The following is a 25,938-nucleotide window of genomic DNA, read 5'->3' as shown; positions in this document are numbered from 1 at the left end:
GTCAAATCAAGCAGCTAATACATCAACATCAACAACAACTATCGCGATCAGTGCGAATCTGACGGTAAACAATAGCCCCTCATTGACTTTGGTTTTTGAGCCGAACGCGAGGAGAAGGGGCATCGTTGTTGTAGAGAAAAAATCAAGTATTGAAATGGTCAGTGACGATCAAATATCAGAAGCAGGCTATGGCGATGAGAAGTTTTCTGGTAGGAAGGATCTCAGCCACTCGATTAGGGGTGAGACGGTTCTTTAGAGACCCAAGGATTTGTTGCAAGCGAACAAGAATTTGATTAATTCCATAATTTCACTAAGGCGTACCAGGAAGATGGTTTGAAACCACATAAACATTGGTGCCTGAAAGGGTTTGAGTAATTTGATTTGGAATTTATTCTCTCTTTCTTATTGGGTTAGTTCTTCCCCAACAAATATAGAAAGTTTACAAGTCTGAAGGTAGTACTATTGGTCAATTGAGAGTCGCTCGTCCCCTGTGATCTCGTCTTGTCCTGCACCTGTCTCGCTCCCACCTGCCGCCCACTGCCCACCGCCCATCCTCTGCTCACCCATGCCGGGTTCGTCATTCTATTCGTGACGAGGGAGGAAGGGAGCCAGCAATTTTACACATTTATCCCCTTTAAATCATTGACACATCATCTCATAAGGTAAAAATTGTTGGGTTATAATTTTTATTTGCAACCTTCTTGGTTACAAACAGACGCATTTTGTTTTTTTTTTTTAATGCAAATTAGCCACAAAATAAAATAAAATAAAACTTTTTAGTATTTCTATCACCTTCAACCATGTAAGATAATAAGAAGTCCTAGATTTTTTTACGCCCAAAGACCTCATTTGCATCCAACAACAATCTCAAATTTTTCTAGCCTCACATAACTGATCCAAAACAAGAGGATAAGGTTCAAGAGTTCCAAGATAATGATACTGATAAAAAAGACTAAACTTTCATTTGATGCAAGTTACCAATAACATTTCTATTCCAAATCCAAAGGTGCTGCATAAGGTGATTAAGTTTAGAAACTAAAGTTATGAGAATCTAAGGAGTTCCATTTAAAAAATAAAAATAAAAAATTGAGGGTGTTTAAACCAACCCGCCTGAAAATGAAATAGTTTTTTATAAGATTATTTTAAAGGTGCATCTTGGTTACAAACAGAATTTGTAACCGAACATTTTTGCCCATCATATGATGATATGGCATTAAATCAGTAAGCCTAATATTGTAATTTGAAATTTAGTACAATCTCTCCCTCTCCATCTCCCTCTTCCCCTGGTCCGACAGCCATCTCGGCAGCCCACGTCACTGCCATCTCCAGCTCCCTCTCCCACTCTCTACCTCTGGATTTCCCAAACCAAACCCCTTTGGTTCTGGACTTCAACTGTTGTTTCTGGTCCACAATCCACTACAAAAGTACAAAGTGCTACAAATGATGCTTAGGGTTTTACAGGTCCTTGTACATCACAATGAACTTCAAAATGATGAGGAAATCAAATCAGAATCTCAGAATTAATTAGAGAAATCCCACTCGCCACTCCCCATTTGAGCTTGCAATTCCGCTCCACATCTCCTCAACCATGGTGATGGTAGTGGCTACGGTGGTGGTATCCGTTTGTTCCACTCCAATGTTTATGCTAATGCCTCATCATGACTCTATCTCTCTCTCCCAATCAATTGCATCAATCACTTCATCAAAGCTTATCAAAACAAAATTTGTATTCAGTGCTTCCTCATCCGTCACCGCCGCAGCTCAGCTGGGATTCAATTGATAAAATTGAAAATGAGAAGGAAACAAGAAAGCACCGAATAAAAACGTCTGATTTTAAGAACAAAGATTTCCAGATTCGTAAATGAGATTTTGGTGCTTTGAAAGCTCATTCTTCAGTTTGTGAGCATTGGGTCAGACTCGGCAATTTCTGATTTTCAGAACAAATATTTTTGGTTTGTGAGGAGTTTGGGCTAGGTACCTAAAGTCTAACAGTTTCTTTTTCAGGCTCTAAAGATTTGATTTAAGTAAAAGGGTGTGGAGGTGGAAACGGTAGGATTGCTGCCTCTCATAACTGTGAGAAGCGGGCTGGGCAGGGAATGGGAGCAGGACTGAGTGCAAGGAGTGGTAGTGGAGGGACCAAGACGGAGAAGGGGGAGATTGAGAGGAGAGGGAGGGGGAAATTATAAAAATTTCCCTACCTTATAAAATTGGCAAGTGATCTGGGATGGACAAATAAGTCCGGTTACAAACAGCTTTACCCTTATTTTAAGGGCCCTGATGCAGGAGGGAATTATGATCAAAGCCAAAAGGTAGGGAGGGTCCTTAAAGTTCCATGCCTCCAAATGGATAACCACAATGTATTAACCATACGCCTATCTACGACTTCTTTAACAAGATTGGGAGGTCTCTGTTTATTAGACCAGGTAAATATAGATCCTAAAGTAGGAAGGTCAAATAAACCTGTGTTACTAATAAAATTAAAGATCTCTTGGCAAGCTGGACTATTAAGCATAGGAGATCTCCCTCCAAGCTTCTCGTGAGGGTACAAGATCTTATTAAAGTCCCCAATAAGCATAACAGAAATGGTTAAAGAGGCCATAAAATCCAAGAGTTCATGCTAAAAAGAGAATGGGGGGCATAAATCTCAATGAGAACCAGCAGTTGCCAGATCGTAAGTAAACCTAAAAGACAGTAATAAAGGGAGAACCAATATGAACAGATGTAACATTAAAATTAGAGCAAGGCAAACACCAAAGTCCTCCACCAAAGCCTTTGGAGCCAGTGCCAGGAATGAAGCTCTATGTTTTACAAGCAGAAATAAATTTGGATAGAACTTTCAAATCCAGAATCTGATATTTAGTCTCAAGTAAGAAAATAATATCAGGTTTAGAGTTCTGAAAATGGAAATGTAGAGCATGCTAAGAAATAGGGGAATGAACCCCACAAACATTCCAACAAAAAACTTTCATAACGACACTAACAAGAGCAGAAAGCCAATATAACAACCCACCACTGAAAACAGAGAGCTCACCCAAACGGAAAATAATCCTCCAAGAGAATAAAACATAAAACATACGCACCACAATAGGGACAGGAAAATAACCTCACAACAAACAGAAGCAAATAAAACATCAAAGAAAAAGCAAACCTATTTTCTAGGAGCAAAGCTAGCCAATTCAGACTAAAAAGTTGATATGACAGCTAAGAAGCCAGTTAAGAAGACTAAAAAGAAATTATGAGCGGAAAACTTAGTACCCTACTATTCCACATTGTTAGAGTTCTATGATACATATTTAAGATGTCTGAAAGTAAATTAGATAAAAACTATTTGAATTTAATATCTACATCCAAAATTCTGAGCATTAGATAAATCAACACAAATTTAATTCCAATATCATCCAAAATTACCCAAATTATATAAATTAATAAAAATTAAATTTAGTCCCCAACTATCTTCGTTTGTCAACATTTAATAGCAACCAATAGCACATGAGCCTATTCAAATTAAATACTATAAACATTAGTATAATAACTAAACTACCATTCACCTAGAGTTTCGAATCAAAATGATCACACAACGAATACTATGCATGCGATGGACGATCTTCACGATTTGTAACCTAATGAATGAAAATTAAGTCATATTCTTTCTATAAATATATTTGTAATCATCTTATAACTTTAATAAGATGATTAGGGAATTAGTGTGTCAACCCGATACCGCTTTATCATATACAATTCGGACTGCATCAAAGAGATTTGCTCTCTCAAGGCTCCGACCTCAGTCCACAACTCAGCATTCTCACTCTGTGTTTCTTCAACTTGCTCACTCTGAGTTTCCTAAAGTCTATTCAGGAGTTTCAACATCTGTATCTGCAAGTTATATTAAAGATAGAGAATGAGTGAGAGAGAAATTACATATGTTTGATGGCAATCAGATCAGATCATAATCGATAAATTACAAAATTGGGTCTTTAAGTGGAAGGTTTGTTCCTAACATACAAAAAATACCCTTCCCTGTTTTGACAAAAGAAACAGTTTAACCAAACCCTCACACTTTAGGGAAATTAATCTGTCTACTTATAAAACATGATATCAGTACATAATCTTTTTTGGGGGGGGTGGGGGAGGATACATAAAGACCTTTTTTTGGTTTGGGGGAACTCTAAAAATAGGTGAGGAACTTGCTCTAGTATCTTAAATCAGTTCAATGAGATTAAATTATATATTAAAGCATATCTTTCTTAAGGAAACAAACAACAGATGCATAAGGAAAGATGTGCAATGAGTTGAAGCAACATATACATAAAAGATACAAGTACATAAAATGCATCATTTAGAAGCTTTTTGTTCTAAAACACCTCTTAATAATTAAAAAAGCTCACTCTGAACCAGCAGCAATCACCAAGTTCAAGCAATTTGTCTGAAATTTGAGCCGACTAAAAAACTAACCATATCCTTCAAGCAAGAGAATAAATAAAGCAAGACAAGGAACATTAAAGGTTAATAACCATACAATTTTCTCCTCTGATGTGCTGTCTACAGCAGATCCATCCTTCTTAAGATGTGTCTCAAAGAAAAGCTCCATCCGAGAGGGAGGCACTCCATCTGGGTGCTCCATACGCTAAACAAAAAATTTACATATTAAACATTAGAACTTGGGTATCTGAGTGGTCACAAAGTACATAAACAAGTATAAAGAGGATAGGCTTGTGAAGAACCCTTCCTTATATTACCTTCATCTCTCGTATTTGAGCGAAACTTCTCTTCCCTGCTGTATGTTTCATACGTAGCTTGGACCTGTTAATCTTATTACGCCGACACATGGCCTAATATATTGGAAACATACACAAGCAAGTCTCAGCCATAGTTTGCTTTCTTAATTCATAAAATAAGAAAAAGCCCAAGTTGAAAATAAAACATAACAAGCATGGCCTTAGTATTGACCTACCTTACAACTTTCAGAATCCCACATGCGGAGGAGATCTAACCACTGCTCCATTGGAACACGTTCATCACGATTCAGAACCCGGTCTTGGTGCACGGTATACCTATCATATATATTTCTCTTCAAGTCACGCTTAAAGTCCCTCCAGCGGTCATTCAACTTACAAAATGCCCACTTCTTAGAATCATCATCAATGCTAAATTTCTCCTGCAAAAAAAAAAAAAAATGGTTACTTAAGCCAGCTAATGAGTCTGCGTGAGATATACAGGAGGTTATTTGGGTGTCATCTTACAATAATTTTGTTCCACGCATTCTCTTTGTACTCCTTCGGCATTTTCCTCCAATCTGGATAATTGCATGGCAGCAACGACGTATCCCGTGCAAGTAGCCCAATCCAAGTCATTAACTGGGCTGTTTCCTCACTGGATGGTTGACCATACTCATTTACTGAGACTTGCACTTTCTGGCCAGGGGGCAATGACTCAATTTTGAGGCCCCTTGCTCTTCCTCGCCTCCGGATCATTCTTGGAGCAGAATCTACATACCAAAAATGCCCACTTAATAATCTTAAACTTTGGTTGAAAACCCAAACTTAACGAATATTTAAAGATTAGATTGTCTCAGTATGTTATATTTTAACCATAACTTATAAATACAAATGGCTTTATCAGCATAACTCCTAAATTCAACCTATGTTCAACAATAAAGTTGTCTAACCTGAATCCATTCCACCCAAACTAGCATCAGAGTCAGCGTTCTCTTGTGTCATATATGGATCAGACACTCTAGTAGGCGGTGTATCAGACTGTCGCATACGTGATGGCTGCTCAACAGCCACTGACTGGCTCTGCATCTCCCCACTTGGGTGTACCTGGTAACATCCAGCATGTCAGTCATTGCTGACACCTATGTAAATATGAGAATTTGGGAGAAAATCAAAGTTCTATGCATACGGCAATTGAAAGAAAGAACTGTCTCAGATGCTAGTCTGATGGTGTTAAAATCACATTTCTGCAGACCAAAAAGTAAAAAAGAAATTTAAACTACAATATCACGTCAATTAATTCTAACTGATGTCTCACTTCATTTGATTCTCTCAACACTCATTCAACTTCAGAGCCTATAAACTAACTCTTGAACATCAATCTATGGCTCCTTGAAAATCCGACAGCTCCTTTACTTTGACGATCCTCCTTGCTATTGATTCTATCAAGCCCTCCTCAATAGCAAAGCATTTGTCCATTTAGTGGGCTGGGTATTAGCTGAATATCCAATATCCGATTAAAAATCAGACGAATATGAAAAGTCATATCTATATCCATATTTGTTTAAATATCCGGATATGGATTCAGTAATAGAATAATCAATTCGAGTGGCAAATATTTTAATCCCTATTTTAACTCCTTATTTTACATTTGTTTTTACTTTTTTTACCCTTCATTTTAAAACATTTCTCCAATAACACCCAAGGTTCAAGAACTCAGTGCTGACACTTGTTTCGACCAGCCAGAAACCGAGATTTCCCAGATTTCAACCATATCTTGGTCGAAACCTGGTACTTTCTCCAAGCCAATTCAAAACCTTGGTTTCAAGGCCCCCAGAAGTTTTTTTTTTTCTTGTTGTGCTGCCTATTTTTGACATTTTGAACTCAATCCATGCATTAGTTTCACATAGAGAATACTCAAAATAATCATAGTTGTCAAGTAGGCAAGGCAACCCAAGGTGGTGGAGGGGTGTCTAAGCGCTTAGGCAACAAGGTGCCTAGGCGACCAAAGCGCCCACGTGTTATTTTTTATTTCTCTTCTTTTCTAACATTATTTAGTATGCTACAATATGTACCTTATATCATCAAAAATCAACATTCAGCCACATCAAGTCATCAAAAATCAACATTAAGTCACATCAAGTCATCAAAAATCAACATTCAGCCACATCAAGTCATCAAATATCAACATTCAACTACATCATGTCATCAAAAATCAACATTAAGTCACATCTAGTCATCAAAAATAAATATTAAGCCACTTCAAGTCATCAAAAATCATCATAGAAATAGAAGATAACAAAACTGAAGAAGCAAGCTATTGAAAGTTTGAAACAATCAAAACATAAATTCGGTTTATATGTTCTTGGAATTGGTTTCAGGCATACCTAGTCTCACATTTTGGTTTATTCTGTTCTTAGAAAATATGATCTTATCAATAAGTAATTAACCTGCTCTCGATTTAGAGAAAAGTTTTTGTTCTCTAAGAAATTTGATTGATCAAATGATTTTATTTTTACATGAGGCCTTTTTGCATTAGGTAGAGCACAAAATCAGCTTTCCAACATCCATGATTGCTTAAATCTGATTTATATTGAAAGAGTTATGTTCCAGTCAAACCTTATTTGGTGTGCACGAATACTGTCAAAATCGATCTGAATGAAAATATTTTTTTAAATATCAAAACAAATGAATATTTTACCACTTCTGGTTTTTAGCAATGTTTTACCATATTAAAATTTATGGAATTTTTAGATTTGAGAAAAACCCCAGCATTAGAAAATTAAAAATTTCACCGACCGCCAAAAATCAAGTTTTTGTTCTTGAAGTAGGGGATTAACTTTTTATCCTTTTGGAATTTATTTTTTAATTATTTTTATTGGATTCAAATAGGGGTTATTTGCTTATTTATGGGTAATATCTTAAGTAAATGAAACATTTACTTAAATGATATTTCGCATAAATAAGTGCTAGAACCTGGTTCGATACCAATTAAACTAGTGCAAGGCGCCCTACAATACCGCCTAGGCACCTAGAAATCCACTTGGACGCCTAGGCGACGCCTTGACAACTATGAAAATAATACTTGTAGTTCTTGGACATGGTATAGAATAAGGTTTGACTGGAACATAATTCCTTCAATATAAATCAAATTTAAGTAATCTTGGATTTTATTTGAAAGCTTTCCAACAAATCCAAGATTGCATAAATCTGATTTATATTGGAGTTATGTTCCTGTCAAACTTAATTTGGTGTGCGCAAATGCTGTTTAAAATCACTCTGGATGGAAATAAAAAATTTAGACATTAAAACAAATGAAAATTTTACCACTCTTTCGGTTTTTAGCAATGTTTTATCGTATTAAGATTTATGGAATTTTTAGATATTAAAAAAAAATCATCAAATAGGGGGTATATGCTTTTTTATAAATAATATCTTAAGTAAATGAAATAACATTTACTTAAATGATATTTGGCATAAATAAGTGCATGTCCTGGTTTCGAGCCAGGTTTCCTCAAGTTTTGATGGGGACAAATGATTTTATACAGATGTTTAAGTCGAAACTTGTGAAATTACCGAAATATGGCCAAAACAAGGTCGAAACCCAACGAAACCTGGTCGAATATAAATTCAACCATTATCTCGTCCCAGTAAGCCTCGAAACCGAGTTTTTCTTCCATGATAACCATAGTTCAAAATCTCACCAAAATTTTGCCGAATTTTCGAAATTTTCAGCCAGGACGAAACGAGATCATGCTATGTCGAAATGAAAAAAAAAAATGCAATATTTTGGAAATTTTGGTTATTTTGGTCATTTCGGCATTTTACACCCAAAAATGGCCAAACAAAACGAGATTTAATACTAAGATGATAACACCCTCTTGTTATGTTCAATAACATTTATTAAATATAATACCTTTTATATATATATATATATATATCTCACATATATTCATCATAGATATAACATATATGCTATATAGTACAGTTAAACGGGCCGAATCTTAATCAAATGGATATGGCATTACTGATATCCGACTGATTATTGATCGGATATGCCATGATATCCGACTGATTAATGATCAGATATGCCATAAATGCATAAGATCTTAATCGAGTATGCTGTGGGTGTACATGTATCCATGATGAAACATGTCAGGTCAAATACGAATACTATCCAATTCGTTGACAGCCTAATGAGTTGGGAATCGAAACCCTAACAATAAATGAAACCTTTCCCATTCTTCCCAAGTAGTATACCCATAGCTAGCTAGACTATCCCTTAAGGAACCATTTATTTTTATGTAAACCATTCTACTACTTGCAGTGAGCCCTTAAAAATTTTAATCATAAAGGTCACAGGGAAAGCCCCCCCCCCCCCTTCAACCACAAGCCAGAAACAATTTATTGATCATTATTGCAATCAGAAGAAGCAAGAGTGACTAGAATCGCTGCTCAAATTTGATGTGTGCATAAGACGTATAATGCACTCAATCGAAAACAATGGCTGTTTTGATGTTTCATGGTTATGAAACCTTGTTTTTAATATTTTTGGTAGTAGTGAGTTCAATTACACATACCAAAATTTTATTACAAGTGGTGGTATAATTTAATTTATGTATATTTGTATTTTCCTCGTACAATTATGAGTTTGAAAGTCAAATTGACTGTTTGGTCCTAGTTTCGTTAGGATTTAGACAATTTTTCTAACACCTTTAAGAGTTCAATTTGTTTTTCTCACTCTATTGTTGTTCGAATAAGTAGTGGTTCGAGTTTTATTAAGATTAGGCAGGTTGTATTCTAGTAAGAATCAGCTTTTGAGAGGTTTATGAGTATATATTATGAGGACATCACTCAGGGATTTAGGACATATCAGAGGAGACGCAGACGTACACAACCGCGCATTACTTCATTGTGGTTAGATGTCCCTTACGAACTTGTGGGTGCATATTTCTGTTTAGTTATGTGCAGTTTGTTTTCTTTTGGTGTATTTTATTTTATTTGGTGTAAAACCTGTTATGTACTAATGTTGTGATACCAAGTGGAGTAATAATTAGAAAGTTATTGCTGTAGTCATTATTTGGGTTTTTTTCTATTATTTTATTTTGGGTTTTAAAAGACTATATCTTGGGATGGAAAACAATGAAAAGATGTTGGAATTTGTGAGATTTTCTCCCATTCTCTGCAGCATGAGTTATTCCCTGCAAACCTTGGAGTGAATACAAGTTGGTGTGAAGCTAAGCCCCCCGTTCTCTTCCTAATTCTTCTTTCATAAGGCTACCATCCTCTCCCTCTCACCTATTCTTTTTCCACCAGTTTTCCCAGTTTTGGATTAAATTAGAGCCGCAAACACTATGCAGAATCATCAACTAACAGCAAGGAGGTACTGAAGACACATTCTTTGGAGTTTGGTAGTGACTTAGCACTTGATCACAGTACTCCAACTCGCGGGACAGCAAAGGAAGGTACAAACCTATCATGTATCCTTTATTAAATTTACAAGAATCCTAGAATGAATTTTATGCACTTGTATTTCGGAATTTTCATCATTAATGGCTGCGGCTAGATCTAATTTTCTCCTTGTATGTTGCGAGTTTGTGTTAGTAGACCTTCCCAAACCCAAATTCATAATCCTTAAGACTTGTATTAGATTACCCAAACTTGTCCTGCGCCGAATTCAGTATCAAAGTACCGTACCAACTGCACTCCCAAATAGGAACGATAAGTTTAGAAGATCAGTTGAGCCGCATAAATGCCAGATTGGAAGAGATCCAAAACCAGTTTGAGACCGAAGACATGCATGTGAGAGCTCTTGAGGCTGCCTTGCAGCCTAGGGAGCATGCTCCTAGAGATAGGGAAGATGACATTCAGCAAGAGGATGCCAAAAGACAGGATGGAACTCAGAGGAGTGAAGTCCCTAATGACAAGTCAAGTCAATTTGCGCGTAGAGAGCCCTATAGACAACATAGATTTCCCTACCCACCAATAGGTCCATGTGATGCAAGCGCAAATTCCTTGGACCGGGCTAAACCAGTTGGGGGACCCATATGAAGACAAGCCGAGTCCAAGTCGATTTTCAGGTTTAGTAGGGTATTTAGTTATTTATTTATTACCAATTTCCTTTAGTAATAAATCCGGTTTTCGGCCATGAGTTACTGACGCAAGGAAGAAGACCAACCTTACTACCTCACGATTCCTTCTCCCTGGTATTTATTGTTCCATTGTCAAATATAGTCTTTCCATTACCTTATATTCCCCCATGTCCCATACCTTATATTTGCTTCCAAGTTTGTCCTTAATTAATAAATAGTAATCCCCTTTGCATCCCTTCTCTACTTACCTTACAATCCTTAAGAAAATTCTGGTTATTAGGAAATTGCCATTGCCCTTCAAGTGCTTAAATTTTTCCTTGATCAGATGGGCTCATAAATGATCCGAATAGGGTTTCAGGACCCCGGATCCACATCAATTAGTATCAAAGCCGAAATCTTCTAATTTCAATGACGATCAACCATGAACTTATTACTCTTTTGGAGTAGTCAATGGATGGATTGTTGGATATCAAATTGGATTTTCGAGAGCTTATTGAAAGTACCAAATGCTACTGTGATAAAGTGTGCAACATGCTAGAAGCCTTAGAGGACGGATCAGTGGTGATAGAAAATGTCAACAACGAAAGTGACGATCAAGTAAAAGTGCACGGTCCAATCAAAGTTGCAGTTGCAGAGTTGATCGACGATCTGATTCTAGTTGCGAAACCCCACGATCAGATTCCCAACGAAGAGATGTCATTTGCTAATGACCATCAGGAGGTCGTGACGATTGATCATGAGATGCATAGGATCCCATCAGAGCTATTATTCACGATGTCAAACAAGTTGTGTTGATCCTCTCATTTTTTTAAACTCGTGGTGGAGGTTTTCTCAACACTGGGGGAGTTGATGCAAGAGCAATTCCTTAGACCAGGCTAAACCCGTTGGGGGATCCATATAAAGACGAACCGGGTCCAATCATGTTAGGAATCCTAGTTACAAGCCAAAAGGAAGGATTCCTAATCATGTTAGGAATACTAGTTACAATAGGAAAATAGAAATAAAACAAGAATTAAAACTAGGACTAGGTGACTGACTCAAACAGAGAAGAGTTAGGATTTTATTTCAATTATCAATCTTATTAAGGTTAATTTTAGTTTTAGATTAGTATTAGGAGTCTATTTGTTCTTTAAATACAAGATTGTAATCTACGCAAGATTTTGGATTGAATTGAATTTGAAGAATGGGTTTACCTCCCCATTATTATTCTTGTTTCATTGTTCCTTGTATTTCTGTCATAGTTTTCACTTTCCTATTACTACCGATTTCCTCTAGTAATAAAACCGCTTTTCAACCATGAGTTACTGACGCAAGGAAGAAGACCAACCTTCCTACCTCACAATTTCTTCTCCTTGGTATTTATTGTTCTATTGTCAAATGTAATCTTTCCAGTACCTTTTATTCCCCCATGTCCCATACCTTATATTTGCTTCCACGTTTGCCCTTAATTCATAAACAGTAATCCCCTTTGCATCCCTTCTTCTCTACTTAAATAACATCCCCTTAGAAAATTCTGGTTATTAGGAAATTGTCATTGCCCTTAGTTCGAAATCAGAGTTGAGAGAATGATGTGACTTGTCATTAATGATAGAGGTCCACTTTATTTATAATGAGAATTATAACCCAAGGGCAAAATAGTAAAGAGGGGAAAAACAATAAAACTTTAAAGTAACTTAAAGACAAAGAGGCAATATTCCAATCCCACGGTTCTCAACACTCCCCTTCAAATTTGTGCAAATATATCAAACATGCCCAATTTGAAGACCACTGGATGGAACATCTTACAATTCAATGCCTTCGTGAATACATCAGCTAACTACTTATCAGAACTAACAAAAGGAATGTAGATCACTCCTTCCTCAAGCTTTTCTTTGATGAAGTGTCTATCGATCTCCACATGTTTGGTGTGGTCGTGTTGAGCAGGATTATAAGCGGTACTAATAGCAAACGTGCCTTGTACCTCTCAACAGTGCCAGCCGCTCTTTGCTTGACTGTGAATACCCATTTGCAACCAACTAATTTGTTCCCTGCAGAGCGAGGAGTAAGTTCTCAGGTACCATTTTTATCCAAGGCTTGCATTTCTTCTATCTTGGCAGCCTTCCACTTTGGATCTTTGATGGCTTCCTTCTAATCCTATGGAATTGACATAGAAAACACAGATGAAACAAAAGCCCGATAGGAGGGTGATAAAGACTCGTAAGCATAGTTGTCATGGTATCTAGGCGACCCAAGGTGTTGGAGAGGGTCCAAAATCAAGGCAACACCAACTAGGCAACCAAGGTCTCCGCCTAGGCAAAACAAAGCGCCCAAGTCTACCAAGGCGCCTAGACGCCTTGACAATTATGCTCATAAGAAACAAAGTGGTTAATGGGATGTCGGGAACATGAACGAACCTGTTTTCTAATAGCAATGGGGCAGTCATCAGGAGCATTAGCAAAAACAAGCACAAGATAAATAACAGGAGAGATGTTACCTAATGGTGAGGGCAGATATGGTGGAGGAGCCACAATGGGTAATGGCTAAGGATCGTCCATGGTATCTTTACGTCAAGATCTGTTCCGAGTGTAAGTTATTAAATTTGGAACAACAGGAACAGCAGGTGGTTGTGGGATCAATGTCTCCCCCTAAACAGGAACAGGTAAAGGTAGGCTACCAACTACCAAAGTGGGTAACGGCATCTCTTCTTCCTAAAGACTCTCACCTGAAGAGGTGTTGTGAAATACGATACGGACTCATGAAAAATGCCATCCAGGGTGACATAAAGGCAGCGAGAAGGGGGATGATAACATTTGTAACCCTTCTCAGAGGTCGAATAACCCAAAAAAATGTACCAAATAGCACGAGGATCCAATTTTGACCGAAAGGGAGAAGAATTATGGGCGAAACAAGTACCCAAATATTTTGAGAGGAAGAGAAGATGCAACAGTGGGATCCGGTAGAAAAGAAATAGGTATCTTTAAAATGAGGACACTAGAGGGAACCCTATTAATGAGGTATGCGGTAGTAAGGACAGCATCACCACAATATGTTTTAGGGATACCAGTAGTTAACATTAAGGCACGAGTCAAATCCAAAAGGTGATGATTTTTCCGTTTAAGGATGTCATTCTATTCTGCACATGAAGTTTGGGAAAGGAGATATTGTTGAAGGTTACCATCAAGATATTCAATACCACTATCACTCCTAAGAACCCAAATGATTGCATTAAATTGGATATGAAGCATAGCATGGAAGGACTGGAAGCATGAAAAAACATCAAATTTATTGTGTAAGAGGAAACCCAGGTGAGTCGAGTGCAATCATCAATAAATGTAATAAACCAACGAAAACCATTACGATCAACAATCCTAGATGGACCCCAAATATCGAGTGAATGATAGAAAATGGAACATCACTTTTAACATCACTAACAGGATAAGAATCTCTAGTGTATTTAGCAAATTCACACACACACAATGAAGTTATTCCAAACCACAAATTTTAACTAAATCTAGAAACATAGAACGTAAAATATGAAAAATTAGGGTGTCCCAAGCAGCAATGCCAATGTTGAAGCTTGGTCAATGCATTAACAGAACGAAGGGTGTGAACAGAAAATGGTAGATTTGTCGTTGGTGGAGACTCCAAGTAGTAGAGACCATCACAGACCCGACCATACCCAATCATTGTGCCCATCACCAGATCCTAAAACAAACAATGAGTAGAAAAGAAGTAAACAGAACAATTCAACTCAATAGTCAGGCGGTAAATAGAGAATAAATTCGTACACAACTTAGGAACATGTAATACAATAGAAAGAAAGATTGGAAGAACAGGTAACTAAACCTTTACCAAAAATGGAGGACAGACCCATCGGCAATGCGTACAGTATCCTGGCAAGAGCAAAAAGTATAGGTACGGAAGACCTCAAAGTTACTAGTCATATGGTCCATGGCTCCAGAATCAATTAACCACAAGGGACTCGAAGATGAAACATGAAAAATACATGACTGAGCAAGGTTGGAGATAGAAGACAAAATAGAAGTAGTGATTAAATGTGTCACCAATTTTTTGATAGCAGCCATTTGATTCGGAGAGAAGGGTGTCATACTAGAAGTGGTTGGTGCAATGTCAGATGCTTCAAATAGATGGGCCTGGGAACGAGTGCTGCCCTGTTTAGAGTAGCGCCCTCCTTTAGGGTGCCCATGGAGCTACCAACAAGTTAGAACTACAGGAGGTGATGTAGCCGACAGAGGTGGTGTAGCGAGCAAGGCAGATCGAACAAGGATAACAAGAGGCATCATAACAGTCCATCGGTATTCTTCAGATTGAACCAAATTATATGCCTGAAGAAATTTAGGTAATTTATCACCCCTAAATATTTGCACCCTAACTTGGTCATACTCAAGATTCAAGCCATTCAAGAAATCATAAACATGATCTCCCTCTTATTTTGAAATGTGCCAGCATCTTCAGGGTGAACCATGGGAACGGGATGATAAAAATCCAGCTGTTGCCAAAGAATGGTCAAGGCCGCATAATAAGCAGTTAGTGATAATTCTTTCATAGTTTTGCGAACCTGTCGATGTATCTCATAAATCTGGGCATAATTCCCTGCTTGTGAGTAAATTTGGTGAACTCCATTCCATTGATCCTTGGCAGAATTGAAGAGAACAAAATTGGGACTAATAGAGGGCTCCATAGAATTAAGTAGGAAGGACATAACCAATGTATCACTAGAAGACCAGGTGGAAGATGCAATGGGATCAGTTGGTTTAGGAATCTCCAGTAATAAGGCCATAGTAGTTGTGTCCCCAGAGTGTGAGAAGACATGCTCCAGACCAGGTAAGATAATTCTGACCATTCAATTTTATGGGGCTAGGTTGGAGAGTGTGATGTTAAGTGGTGCTTGATCGACCAAGAGGGTGCACCCTCAGTTGTGTCAGAGGAGGGTACACCTAAGGAGATAGTACTTGTATTGTCGTCACCCATGATAACCAAGGACAAGAAGACTCAAGGGCCATGGCAAAGGAGTAAACGTCAACACCAACAAGAGGCAACAACACTGACCGTGGAGAGGCCGACGGTGAGGCACGGTGACCTGCGGGTCACGGCGGTGGCAGCACCAACAAGAGGAGGGTCGGCAAAGAGGCGCGGCGACTGGGAATCGCTGAGAGGTGGGGCGAGAGGCAGCGCCATCAAGAGGAGGGCAGGCGGAGAGGTGGGGTGAGAGGCAACTTTGGCAAGAGAGGAGGTCGGCGAAGTGGCGCGCCGACTGGAAGTCACAGCGAAGGCACTGCGGGCAAGAGGAGGCCCACAGATGTGGCACTACAACTAGGAAAGTCGCGATTGACGAAGGAGGTGGCTGCAGAGGGAACACCAACAAGGGGGAAGGCTGGCAGACAAAGGGCAGCGGCAACGGTGATCCAAAGCGCGACATAATAAAGAAATTAATGGCGCATGGTACAGATGTTGCCTACCATGCTAGACGAGGAGGCTTAGCCTCCAAGAGCGGTGATGGTGCTAGAAAAAGATGCGAAAACCAAAAAAGATTTCCTAAGGTTTTGGTCTCTGATACCAAGTTCAAAATCAAAGTTGAGAGAATGATGTGACTTGTCATTAATGACAGAGGTCCACTTTATTTATAATGAAAATTACAACCCAAGGGCAAAATAGTAAATAGGGAAAAAAAATAATAGAAGCCTAAAGTAACCTAAAGACAAAGAGACAATATTCCAATCCCACAATTCTCAACACTTCAATTGCTTAAACTTTCCTCGATCAGCCCATAAGCAATCCGAATAGGGTTTCAAGACCCCGGATCTACATCACCACATCATCTTCATGATGAGGATGAAGAAGAATGGGAAATGTCAGATAGGACACCTAGCTTGCAATGGCCAAATAGGGCTGGTGCCATAACACAAAAAGTGAAGATTGAAGCTCCCACATTTGATGGAAGACTTGATCCAAAAATCTTCATGGATTGGCTTGCAGACATGGACCACTTTTCTGAGTGGTATGATATGTCTGACGCTCGCCACGTAAGATTCGCTAAAATGGAACTTACTGGGCAACCAAAGCTGTATTGGATGTGTGTGGAGTGTAATATTCAAAGATTGGTAATGTAAGGCTAGATTATTATTATTAATCTAACCCCAACATCACCCACAATAGTGCCTAACAATCCCAGCAATTGGACTCAATAATCAGCAGCTAAACAAGGCTGCCACAGGCTTATAACAGGGTATATAATCAGCAAATAATCCAAGCTCAGATCTAACAAGTGCAGGATTTGAATGGGGCTGGAATCCCTATCAAGTCTAGATCTATTACAGAGGATGTATTGCTGAAAATCTAAGACCAATATGACTTCTAAATTCAGAGATAGCAGTAGGTAATGAAAATAGAAGGTTAGTGGTATAGACCAAACCAGCCAGCAGATATGACTCTTAAGATCAAATGGAGGAGATGTTGTTAGAAGTTTGTCCTCCAAATATTACTAGAAAATTATGGTAGGATCTCAAGTTCCACAGGCTTGAAGTTGCAGTAGGAAAGCTGGTTGAACTACCCAGCCGCAGGTGTTGGTTGATCTCTCAGCCAGCAGAAAGGCTTCCAACAGTTGTATGGCTTGATGAAGGGCTTCAAACAAGTCTCTAATCTCCACAGGAATCCAGGGTAGCAGTGTTGCAGGCAGGGAATGAAATAGAAAGTAAAAGAGAGAGAGAAGGGAGATTGAGTAGAAGAATAGGGGGTGGGGGATTGGTGGCTATCTCAGCCTGGGCATCTCATCCTTCTCAGCCTCTCTCAGGACAAAGGATTGCAAACAGCAATGTAATTCTTCATTCATTAAATCACGGAGGAGGCCTCTAAGGGTCATTACATTATATAGATTCAAGGGTTAAGCCAAAAATAGAAAGTCTCTAGAAGGGCTGAGACCTGAGTTACCAGTAATTAAACTTTGCTAAGTAACAAAAATAGAAACACATCAAACTTGCAGCCCTAGTTACTTGCTGCCAAAGTGATGCAGATCCAAGCATCCACAAGCTGAAGAAGTTGTCCTAATCATAGGGCCATAGTTAGGAGCCTTAGTTATTTCCATACTTAGTTTTGTTATTTCCCATACTTAAGTTTTTTTTCAGTTTAATTGTTTAATTGTAAACTCTTAAATTGAACCGGTTCATACATGGTTCAATTTAAGTGAATTAATCCTATTGGTTGTTAGGGTCTTATTTCCTATTGGTTACTTGGGAATCTTTTTAATTTAGATGTTTTAATTGTTTTAAGTTGTTTTAATCATACCTCTCCACGATTTCTGAAGAGGGAAGAGTTATAATAGATTTAGGACTTAGGCCATTGGCCTATTATATTAATAAAATCATAGGAAGGCTCCCCCACAATAATCAGACTTTAAAAATTTCGATTCTGCTTGCTGCCATGAATATTGCTGCCTTGCTCCTTTGAGAGTTTGCCTTGTGGATAATATCAAGGTTGCCTTGTGAGTAATATCAAGGTGAGGGATTGGTGGATCTCCAATCGACTCCTTGCATCTTGTAGATCGGAAAGTCCTTCTAGTTCTTCGAAGCTGCTGCCATTGAAGAACCTGCATATTCCAGTAAGTATTTTACAGTTTTTAGTCATCCCCTTCTTCTCCTAATCCTCTACAGCCTACACTAACATCCCCCTTTTTATTTTACATGAATTCCTTGAACCCTAAACCACATACAGCTTCATTCCTCCATTAGAATCCCACCATATTTGAACCACAGCTCCTTCTTAGCAACCCCTACACTCGACCCTAAATTCTGGCCTATCCCAACGGCTTAACCCTAGTTCCCCTTCATCACCATTAAAACCCAAAAACCCTAAAACCTGTCTAGACTTATCCAGCCATTCAAACCTCACCAAATTACAACCGAACCTCCCTCTCACTGCCATTAACACTCGAGTGACCAAGAGCCCTCTCCAGAAATCCAATCCTAAATCCTGATTTCACCTATTTTTCTATTTCCCAAAACCCAAAAACCTAACCCTAATTTTCTGAATTTCAATTCCTCACTCAAACCTTATCAATCCTACATTACTAGACTCCTAAAAACCTGCCTAGTTTATTCAAATAAGATTCAACCCTTTTACCATAAACCTAACCCTAATTCTGCCCTAATTTCCCAATTCTGCCCCATTCCAGCAGATTTGTGAGATCCTAAATTACCTGGCTCCTAGTAGATCCTTCTCTATCTAGGACTACATTACTAAGACTAAGAGTCTAGGACTAAAAATAGAAACAAATAAAAAAGCAACTCTGTCTTCTAGAAGATCCATCTTGCAAGATAGAATAGAAGGTGCTGAAAGTCCCCACAATTAGGGCTTTGAGTGAGCCCCACAACACCCAGCCAATATTGGTAATGTAGTCCTAGAATAGGAGATAATCCTACTAGGAGCCAGGTAAAATCAGGTTCTGGTCGAGCCTGCTGTTTGGGGCAGATTTGGGGCTGTTTGAGGCAAATCTAGGGTTTAGGCTAGGGTTATGGATGAAAGTAATATAGGGCAATGATCAGCAGGTCTAGGGGACTATTTTAATATAAAAAAAATTAGGATTTGGTTCAGTTTAAAATTCCCGCAGAATTAGGGTTAGGGTTTCGGGATTTTAGAAATTAAGAAAACAACCAAAACTAGGGTTTAAAGTGGGATTTATGGGCTGGGGCTGAGGTAGAGTATTAGAGGGGCTAGGGGGGAGGTTCGGTTGCAGCAGGGAGGTTTTCTGATGGCAGATTATGCCTAAACAGGAATTTAGGGTTTTTAGGTTTATGGGGGTTAATGGGGAATTAGGGTTTAGGTGGCTAGATAGGACTGAGATGAATATCGAGTGGAGGGGATGATGTAAAGGAGTTGTGACTGAAATATGAATGAATTTTTATGGTTGGTTGAGGCTGTAACTGAACTAGGGTTTAGGAATTAAATCAGAAAATAAAGGATTGAATGGGGAAGGAGAAAGGAAAGATAAAACAGAAATTAAAATCAACTTACCATAGGATTCCACCAGCAACAGCAGCTTGAGGGATGACGGATGAAACCACCTTCAGAGAGAGATCCTCCCAGCCGTCACGGCGTAAGGAGTCGCAGGAATCCACCCACCTTTCCACCTTGAAATCCACAAGGATGCACACTCACACAAGGGAGCACGGAACAGCAACAATGGCAGCCAACGAATTATATTTTTGCTCAAATAATTTGTGGGGGAGCCTCCCACGATCTCTCCTTTTATAACTAAAGGCCAAAGGCCAAGTCCTAATACAATCTAACTTCCTCCTCACTTAAAATCGTGGAAGGGATCTAATTACAATCAAATTACTAATTTAAAACAGTAAAATATCCTAACTACCCCATCGAAAGCTTCTTCCTAAATCCTAGTCAAATTACTGGGATCAACAATACTGTTCTTTGCCTCATCCCCAAAAAGGAAGGTGCTAGTGCCATGAATGATTTTAGGCCCATTGCCCTTTGCAATCTCCTCTACAAGTTCATAGCAAAGATTCTTGCTCGTAAGCTCAAAGGTGTTGTGGATGTCTTGGTCAGTGACAACCAAACAGCCTTCATCCCTGGCAGGAATATCTCGGACAACATCCTTTTATGCAATGATTTAGTTCGAGGGTTTGATCGGAAAAATCACTCTCCCTCCTTCCTCTTGAAGATTGACATTCACAAGGCCTTTGACTCTCTTAGGTGGGAATTTATTACTTAGGTGATGACTAAGATGGGATTCCTTCTGCCTTTTGTAAATTGGGTTAGCTCTTGCATTTCTTCCTCCAAGTTCTCAGTTCTGGTCAATGGTAGCCCAGCGGGTTATTTTGGTGCCTCTGTGGGGATTCGCCAAGGCTGCCCTCTATCTCCCTACCTGTTCACCTTGGCTTTGGAAGTCCTATCCAGAGAGATTCAGATTTGTACTGATCAGCAGATTATTATGCCAATGCCCAAGTGTAAAGCCATTAAGCTCACTCATCTGGCCTTTGCAGACGATCTGATGATATTCTCAAAGGCCACAATCACCTCTCTTGAGTGCATTCTAAGTTGCCTTCAGCATTTCCATGAGCGCTCGGGTCTCCGCATCAACCCCTCAAAGTCTCTTATATTCTTGGCTGGAGTCTCAGAGGTTCTCAAAACAGCTCTTCTTGCCAGATCTGGCTTCCTAGAGGGCAAGCTTCCAGTCAAGTACTTGGGTATTCCTCTGATCCCGGCCAGGCTTACTGCTCACCATTGCACTCCTATGCTTGATTTGACCAGGAAAAGGCTTCAACTTTGGAAAAGCAAACTTCTCTCCTATGCAAGCAGGTTAATCCTTATCAAATCAGTATTGGAGTCATCTTATATCTATTGGTCTGGGATTCATGGGCTCCCTTAGGCCACCATCAAGTCATTGGAAACTCTCATGGCCTCCTTTCTCTGGAAGGGCAATGATTCCTCTAGATTTCTCCATCCCTTAAGCTGGGCCGCTGTGTCTCCCTAAGACGGAAGGTGGGCTGGGCATCCGAAGAATCAAAGAGGTGAACACTGCGGGTATCATCAAGCTTATTTGGAAGATTGCTTCCAAGAAGAAAAGCATCTGGGTTAACTGGATTTATTCGGGTCCTCTTCGAAATAACTCTATCTAGACGGCTTCCCCTTCCTCTGATGCTTCTTGGGTCTGGCGCAAAATTCTTGCTAGCCGACACCTTGTGCTACAGGTCATTCGGTCCCAGGTTAGTGATGGTCTCTCCACTTACCTTTGGCTGGACAATTGGCACCCTTCGGGGATTCTTCTCCATCAGGTCACTCCCGCTCCATTTATGCCATGGGTCTTCCTGAGCTATCTTTGGTTGCTTGATATTCTTGATCGGGATCGCTGGGCTCCCCACCCTCGGCAACTCTCTTAGCCTTATTTGGAGTGAGCTCCCCTCTATTCCAAGAAGGCCTACTGCCCGAGGAGATTGTGTTCTTTGGATAACAAACAGATCTGGCCTCTTCTCTTCTAAGGAAGCTTGAAACTACATTCGTTTGAAAGGCCAGTGGTACCTTGGCGCAAGCTTCTTTGGTTCAAGCATCACATTCCTCGCCATGCTTTTACTGCTTGGAGGGTTTTCAACAATCGTCTCCCAACCCAGGCTTATCTTGAAGCCGCCAGATCCAAGTCTCTTCGCTTGCTGCCTATCTTGGAACAATGTCAAGACTTGAGTCATCTTTTCTTTGAGTGCCCTACCGCCGCTATTTGGAAAGGCATCCTCCTCAAGTGCTGGCCGGTCCGTAGAAGAATTCTCCCTTTCTCTAGAGAGTGGATTTGGATTGATATGACCTTCGCTGGCTCCTCTATTTGTGATGTGGTAGGGAGGTTGGCTTTCTGTGCCACTATCAACCATATTTGGATGGAGCGTAATATCAGGAAATGGACCTCCAATTCTCGTCCTTACCAAAAGATTTGGATTCCATTTCCTTTGAGATTAAAGCAAAGTTATCTCTTATCCCCCCCTCTAGTTGTTTAGACTCCCCAAGGAACAGGCTCATTATTAACTCCTGGGGCCTCTCTAATGTTTCTCTTGTTTCTTCAGCCTCTCCTAGCTAAGGCTTTGGCTGTTTGCGTTTTTCTTGCCCCTAGGGGCCCTCTGTAATTCTTTTCTTCTCTTCGGTAATGATATTATTTATTCACCCAAAAAAAAAAAAAAAAAACTTAAAATAAGAGAATCTAACTAAAAAAATAACTAATTTAAAGTAGATTCCATGTTAGCCAATAGGATATAAGGACGTATTGACCAATAGGAACACTTCACTTAAATTAGACCAATTGAACCAATTGGATGCAACCAATTCTAAACCGGTTCAATCTAAAAACAGAAAAATAAACTAAGTATGGAGAAATTTAAATCCTAATCTATGGCTCCCTATTCAAGCCCTAAGTTCAGGGCTTCTTCTTCTTCTTCTTCCTTCTTGGAGCTGCATCAATTGGTTGGCCCAGCTATGCTGATTGGCAGTAAGGCCCCTTAGACTGGTCCACTTGTTGGTGTGAAGGGCCAATCCTTGGCTGATTCTTGCGGCTATACCTCAGTCCATGAAAACGATCTACAACAGTTGGGGCATGAATCTATATAATATTGGGCAGAAGTGAAAACAAAGTTGAAAGAAAAGTACCTCCCAGTATCCTATAAAGATTGGATTTTGGACCAAATGATTACTCTTTGGCAAGGCAGCATGTTTGTGGCTGAGTATACAAGTAAGTTTGATAATTTAATGGTCCGTTGTGATGTGAATGAAGATCCCAAAGTGACTCTTGGTTTCGTACTGGTTTTAAGCCTGAAATCAGAAAGGAGATGATTCCACACATAGTGGATTCAATTGAACAGGCCTTCCAATTGGCATTGGAATAAACAGTATGTTAGGCAACCATTCACAGGAAAATACGGGTCCCAATCAGCAGAGTTTTCCTCAAGAAAATTATCTAATGTTGAACGAGTATATAAATCGGTCCTACTATTATACCCAATATATCAATGAGAGGGGGTGAATTAGTGATGCCTAAAATCAATGCCTCACAACTTGCCTCACGTGCACACTAGTCAGTCAATACCTAAAAGCCAAACACAAACCACAACACAAAGCAATATATGGTTCCACAATGTGCCTACATGCACGGTGCAAATGGCCGCTTGAGCTACGACTCAAATTTGGGTCAGTATGTTGCATAATACAGTAGTTCGACTATACCCACAGTTAGGAGCTCCAACCCCCAATTCGTATTGCACCCATGACACATGAACACCAAGCCCTTACAAAGTTCAACACAATACCCACTGTGTTTGGAGCTACAACCCCAACGATGCTTTTCATGCCCCCACGCAACAGCGTTTATAATGAAAAACAGGTTTATAGTGAAAACCTAGTACATTCAGTCTACCCACAGCCTCAGAGTAAACTTACAACCAATGAAAAAATCAGAAATAAAATGAACAGTGTACTCGACCTGATTCTTTCGCCACAGCCTCAGAGTAAACTTACATCATATGAAAAATCAGAAATAAAATGAATAGTGTACTTCACCTGATTCTTTCGTCTTCAGACAATGAACACCTTCTCAGACAAGGTGTAGCAAACTAGCAACTCCAAATTTATCAGGTAATATCAATATTCAAATTCAGAATTGCAGCAACGTACTTACTAACTCAGAACACTTCGATCGATCAAGGCTTGCTGAAAATAAACGTAATTAAAGGATTGATCAATGAACACCCACAAATCCAGCCAGGGTTCCAGGGAAAGGGCTCCACTGGAAAGCAGGGCATTAAAGGTTTAAAAATTCTCTCCAGCACACCAGTGAGTGCAGTGAGCATCGGACCGCTGGAGCTGTACTTCGAGCATGCCCCAGACAGCTCCAGCCGTTCGATGCTCACTGCACTCACTGGTGCGCTGGAGAGGATCCGGACTCACATTAAATCCACAAACTTGGAAAACTATATTTAAGATTGCAATTAAAAACCAACCATATCTGTCAATGTTTAACAACTAATGATTTCTGTAGGCCTTATTCAACTAATAACAAGTGAAATAAACTTTGCGGACAAACCGAAGTATTAACTTATACCTTTTCCTTTTCTTTTTCGTTGGTCTTTTGTATGTGCTTTGGGGGAAGCTATGAATCATTGAAGTTCACTAAGTTCACCTCATGGATCATACAACTTCAGACAGGAATACCGATGTTAAGGGGAAATTGAAACGGATTTTATTTTATTTTTTCTCATACACTGAAAGGCAACTTCAAATTCAACCAGAAATCAGTCTTTTAACAATATACCCCTAAAATAAAACATTAAAAAAAAAACAAAGAGGAATGATGTGAAACAAATTAATCTCCACAGATAACAACAGAGTTGAATAATTCTGACCTGATCACAAAAAGGGATGTCAAAGATCCGTTCACGAAGAAAAACCCCATCTTCCGGCTGCCGACGAATGGTACTGAATCTTTGTTTGCACATGGGACAACGAGATTCCACTTTCGACCACTCCATAATGCAGACGAAACAGAAGTAGTGATCACAGCTATCGATCCAACCTCTGATAGCCTTCCCACCCTCACACAAACAGATACCGCAGGTCTTCCAGTCAGAATCCATGGCAGCACCTTCAACATCGCCGTTGATTTCATCATCGACTTTCTCTTTCCCTTTCGAAGTGAATTCCGGAGTTAGGGTTATCGAAGAATCCATGGCAGCACCTTCAACTTCGCCGTTGATTTCATCATCAACTTTCTCTTTTCCTTTCGAAGTGAATTCCGGAGTTAGGGTTATCAAAGTTTGCTTTCCGGTGGATGTTCGAAGCTCTGAGTCCGAAGCCATGATCGATGGGTTTTCGAATCGCATCGCCCTCCAAGGGTGTCGTATAAATGGCTCCTCTCTCTCTCTCTCTCTTCCTCTCCGTTGTTCTCCAACTCCCGCTGCTTCTGCTTACATGTAGCTATCGCCAATTCGCCACACGGGGAGGGCGGGATTTATTTAGGATAGGGCGGGAGTTATTTTGGAATTTAAGGGTGTCCATTTGGGACCGGAAAGTGCCCGGACCCGGATCCGGACCCGATGTACTAAAATCGAACCAAACCATCTCATTCATATAAGGGTTAAATACGCATAGTCCCTAAAATGCACCCAATATTCTTCATGGCCCCTTACGGTTCTGACAAGTCCACACGCACCCCCTGAAAATTCCACGTACCACCCCTACTTTACCCCCTTAAAGCCATTTAAGTCCAAAATGCTAAAATATGACCAAACTACCCTTTCTTCTATCTTTTCCAAACTTTGAAAAGACCTAATTGCCCTGACCTATTTGCTAAAATTTGAAAAGACCAAAATGCCCTCATCTTCCCCAAATCATCATCTTCTTTTACATACCCAAACTACCACCACCACCATCACCACCACCAGAACAAGAAAGCAAGGGATGAGCGCAATGGAGGTCAAGCTGGTCTAAGACCACTCTCTGATTTACAATTAGCCTACAATCGAGCTGATCGTAGTGCACTCTCTCTTGGTGGTTGAGCTCTAATAACTACTTGCTTTTTTCTTTCGGCGTCGAAGAAGTTGTTTTTTGTTGTGCATGTATTATGTCCCTTGCTTGGGACAACTATTATCTCTCTG

General features: G+C 39.6%; 1 protein-coding gene across 1 annotated transcript; it reads right to left on the bottom strand.

The window, feature by feature from the left end:
- Nucleotides 1-3,847: 3,847 nt before the first annotated feature.
- On the bottom strand, nucleotides 3,848-25,140 carry LOC122651062. The gene is made up of 7 exons (XM_043844397.1): nucleotides 24,688-25,140; nucleotides 5,666-5,819; nucleotides 5,241-5,485; nucleotides 4,952-5,155; nucleotides 4,737-4,829; nucleotides 4,453-4,624; nucleotides 3,848-3,873 (listed from the first exon to the last, which is right to left on the bottom strand). The coding sequence occupies exons 1-7, from the start codon at nucleotides 25,138-25,140 to the stop codon at nucleotides 3,848-3,850; spliced, it is 1,347 nt and encodes a 448-aa protein (XP_043700332.1).
- Nucleotides 25,141-25,938: the final 798 nt, after the last annotated feature.

Source organism: Telopea speciosissima, chromosome 2 (assembly GCF_018873765.1).
Source record: "Telopea speciosissima isolate NSW1024214 ecotype Mountain lineage chromosome 2, Tspe_v1, whole genome shotgun sequence".
NCBI lineage: Eukaryota > Viridiplantae > Streptophyta > Magnoliopsida > Proteales > Proteaceae > Telopea > Telopea speciosissima.
Note: the sequence above shows the minus strand (reverse complement) of the source record. Positions and strands in the feature narration are given on the sequence as shown.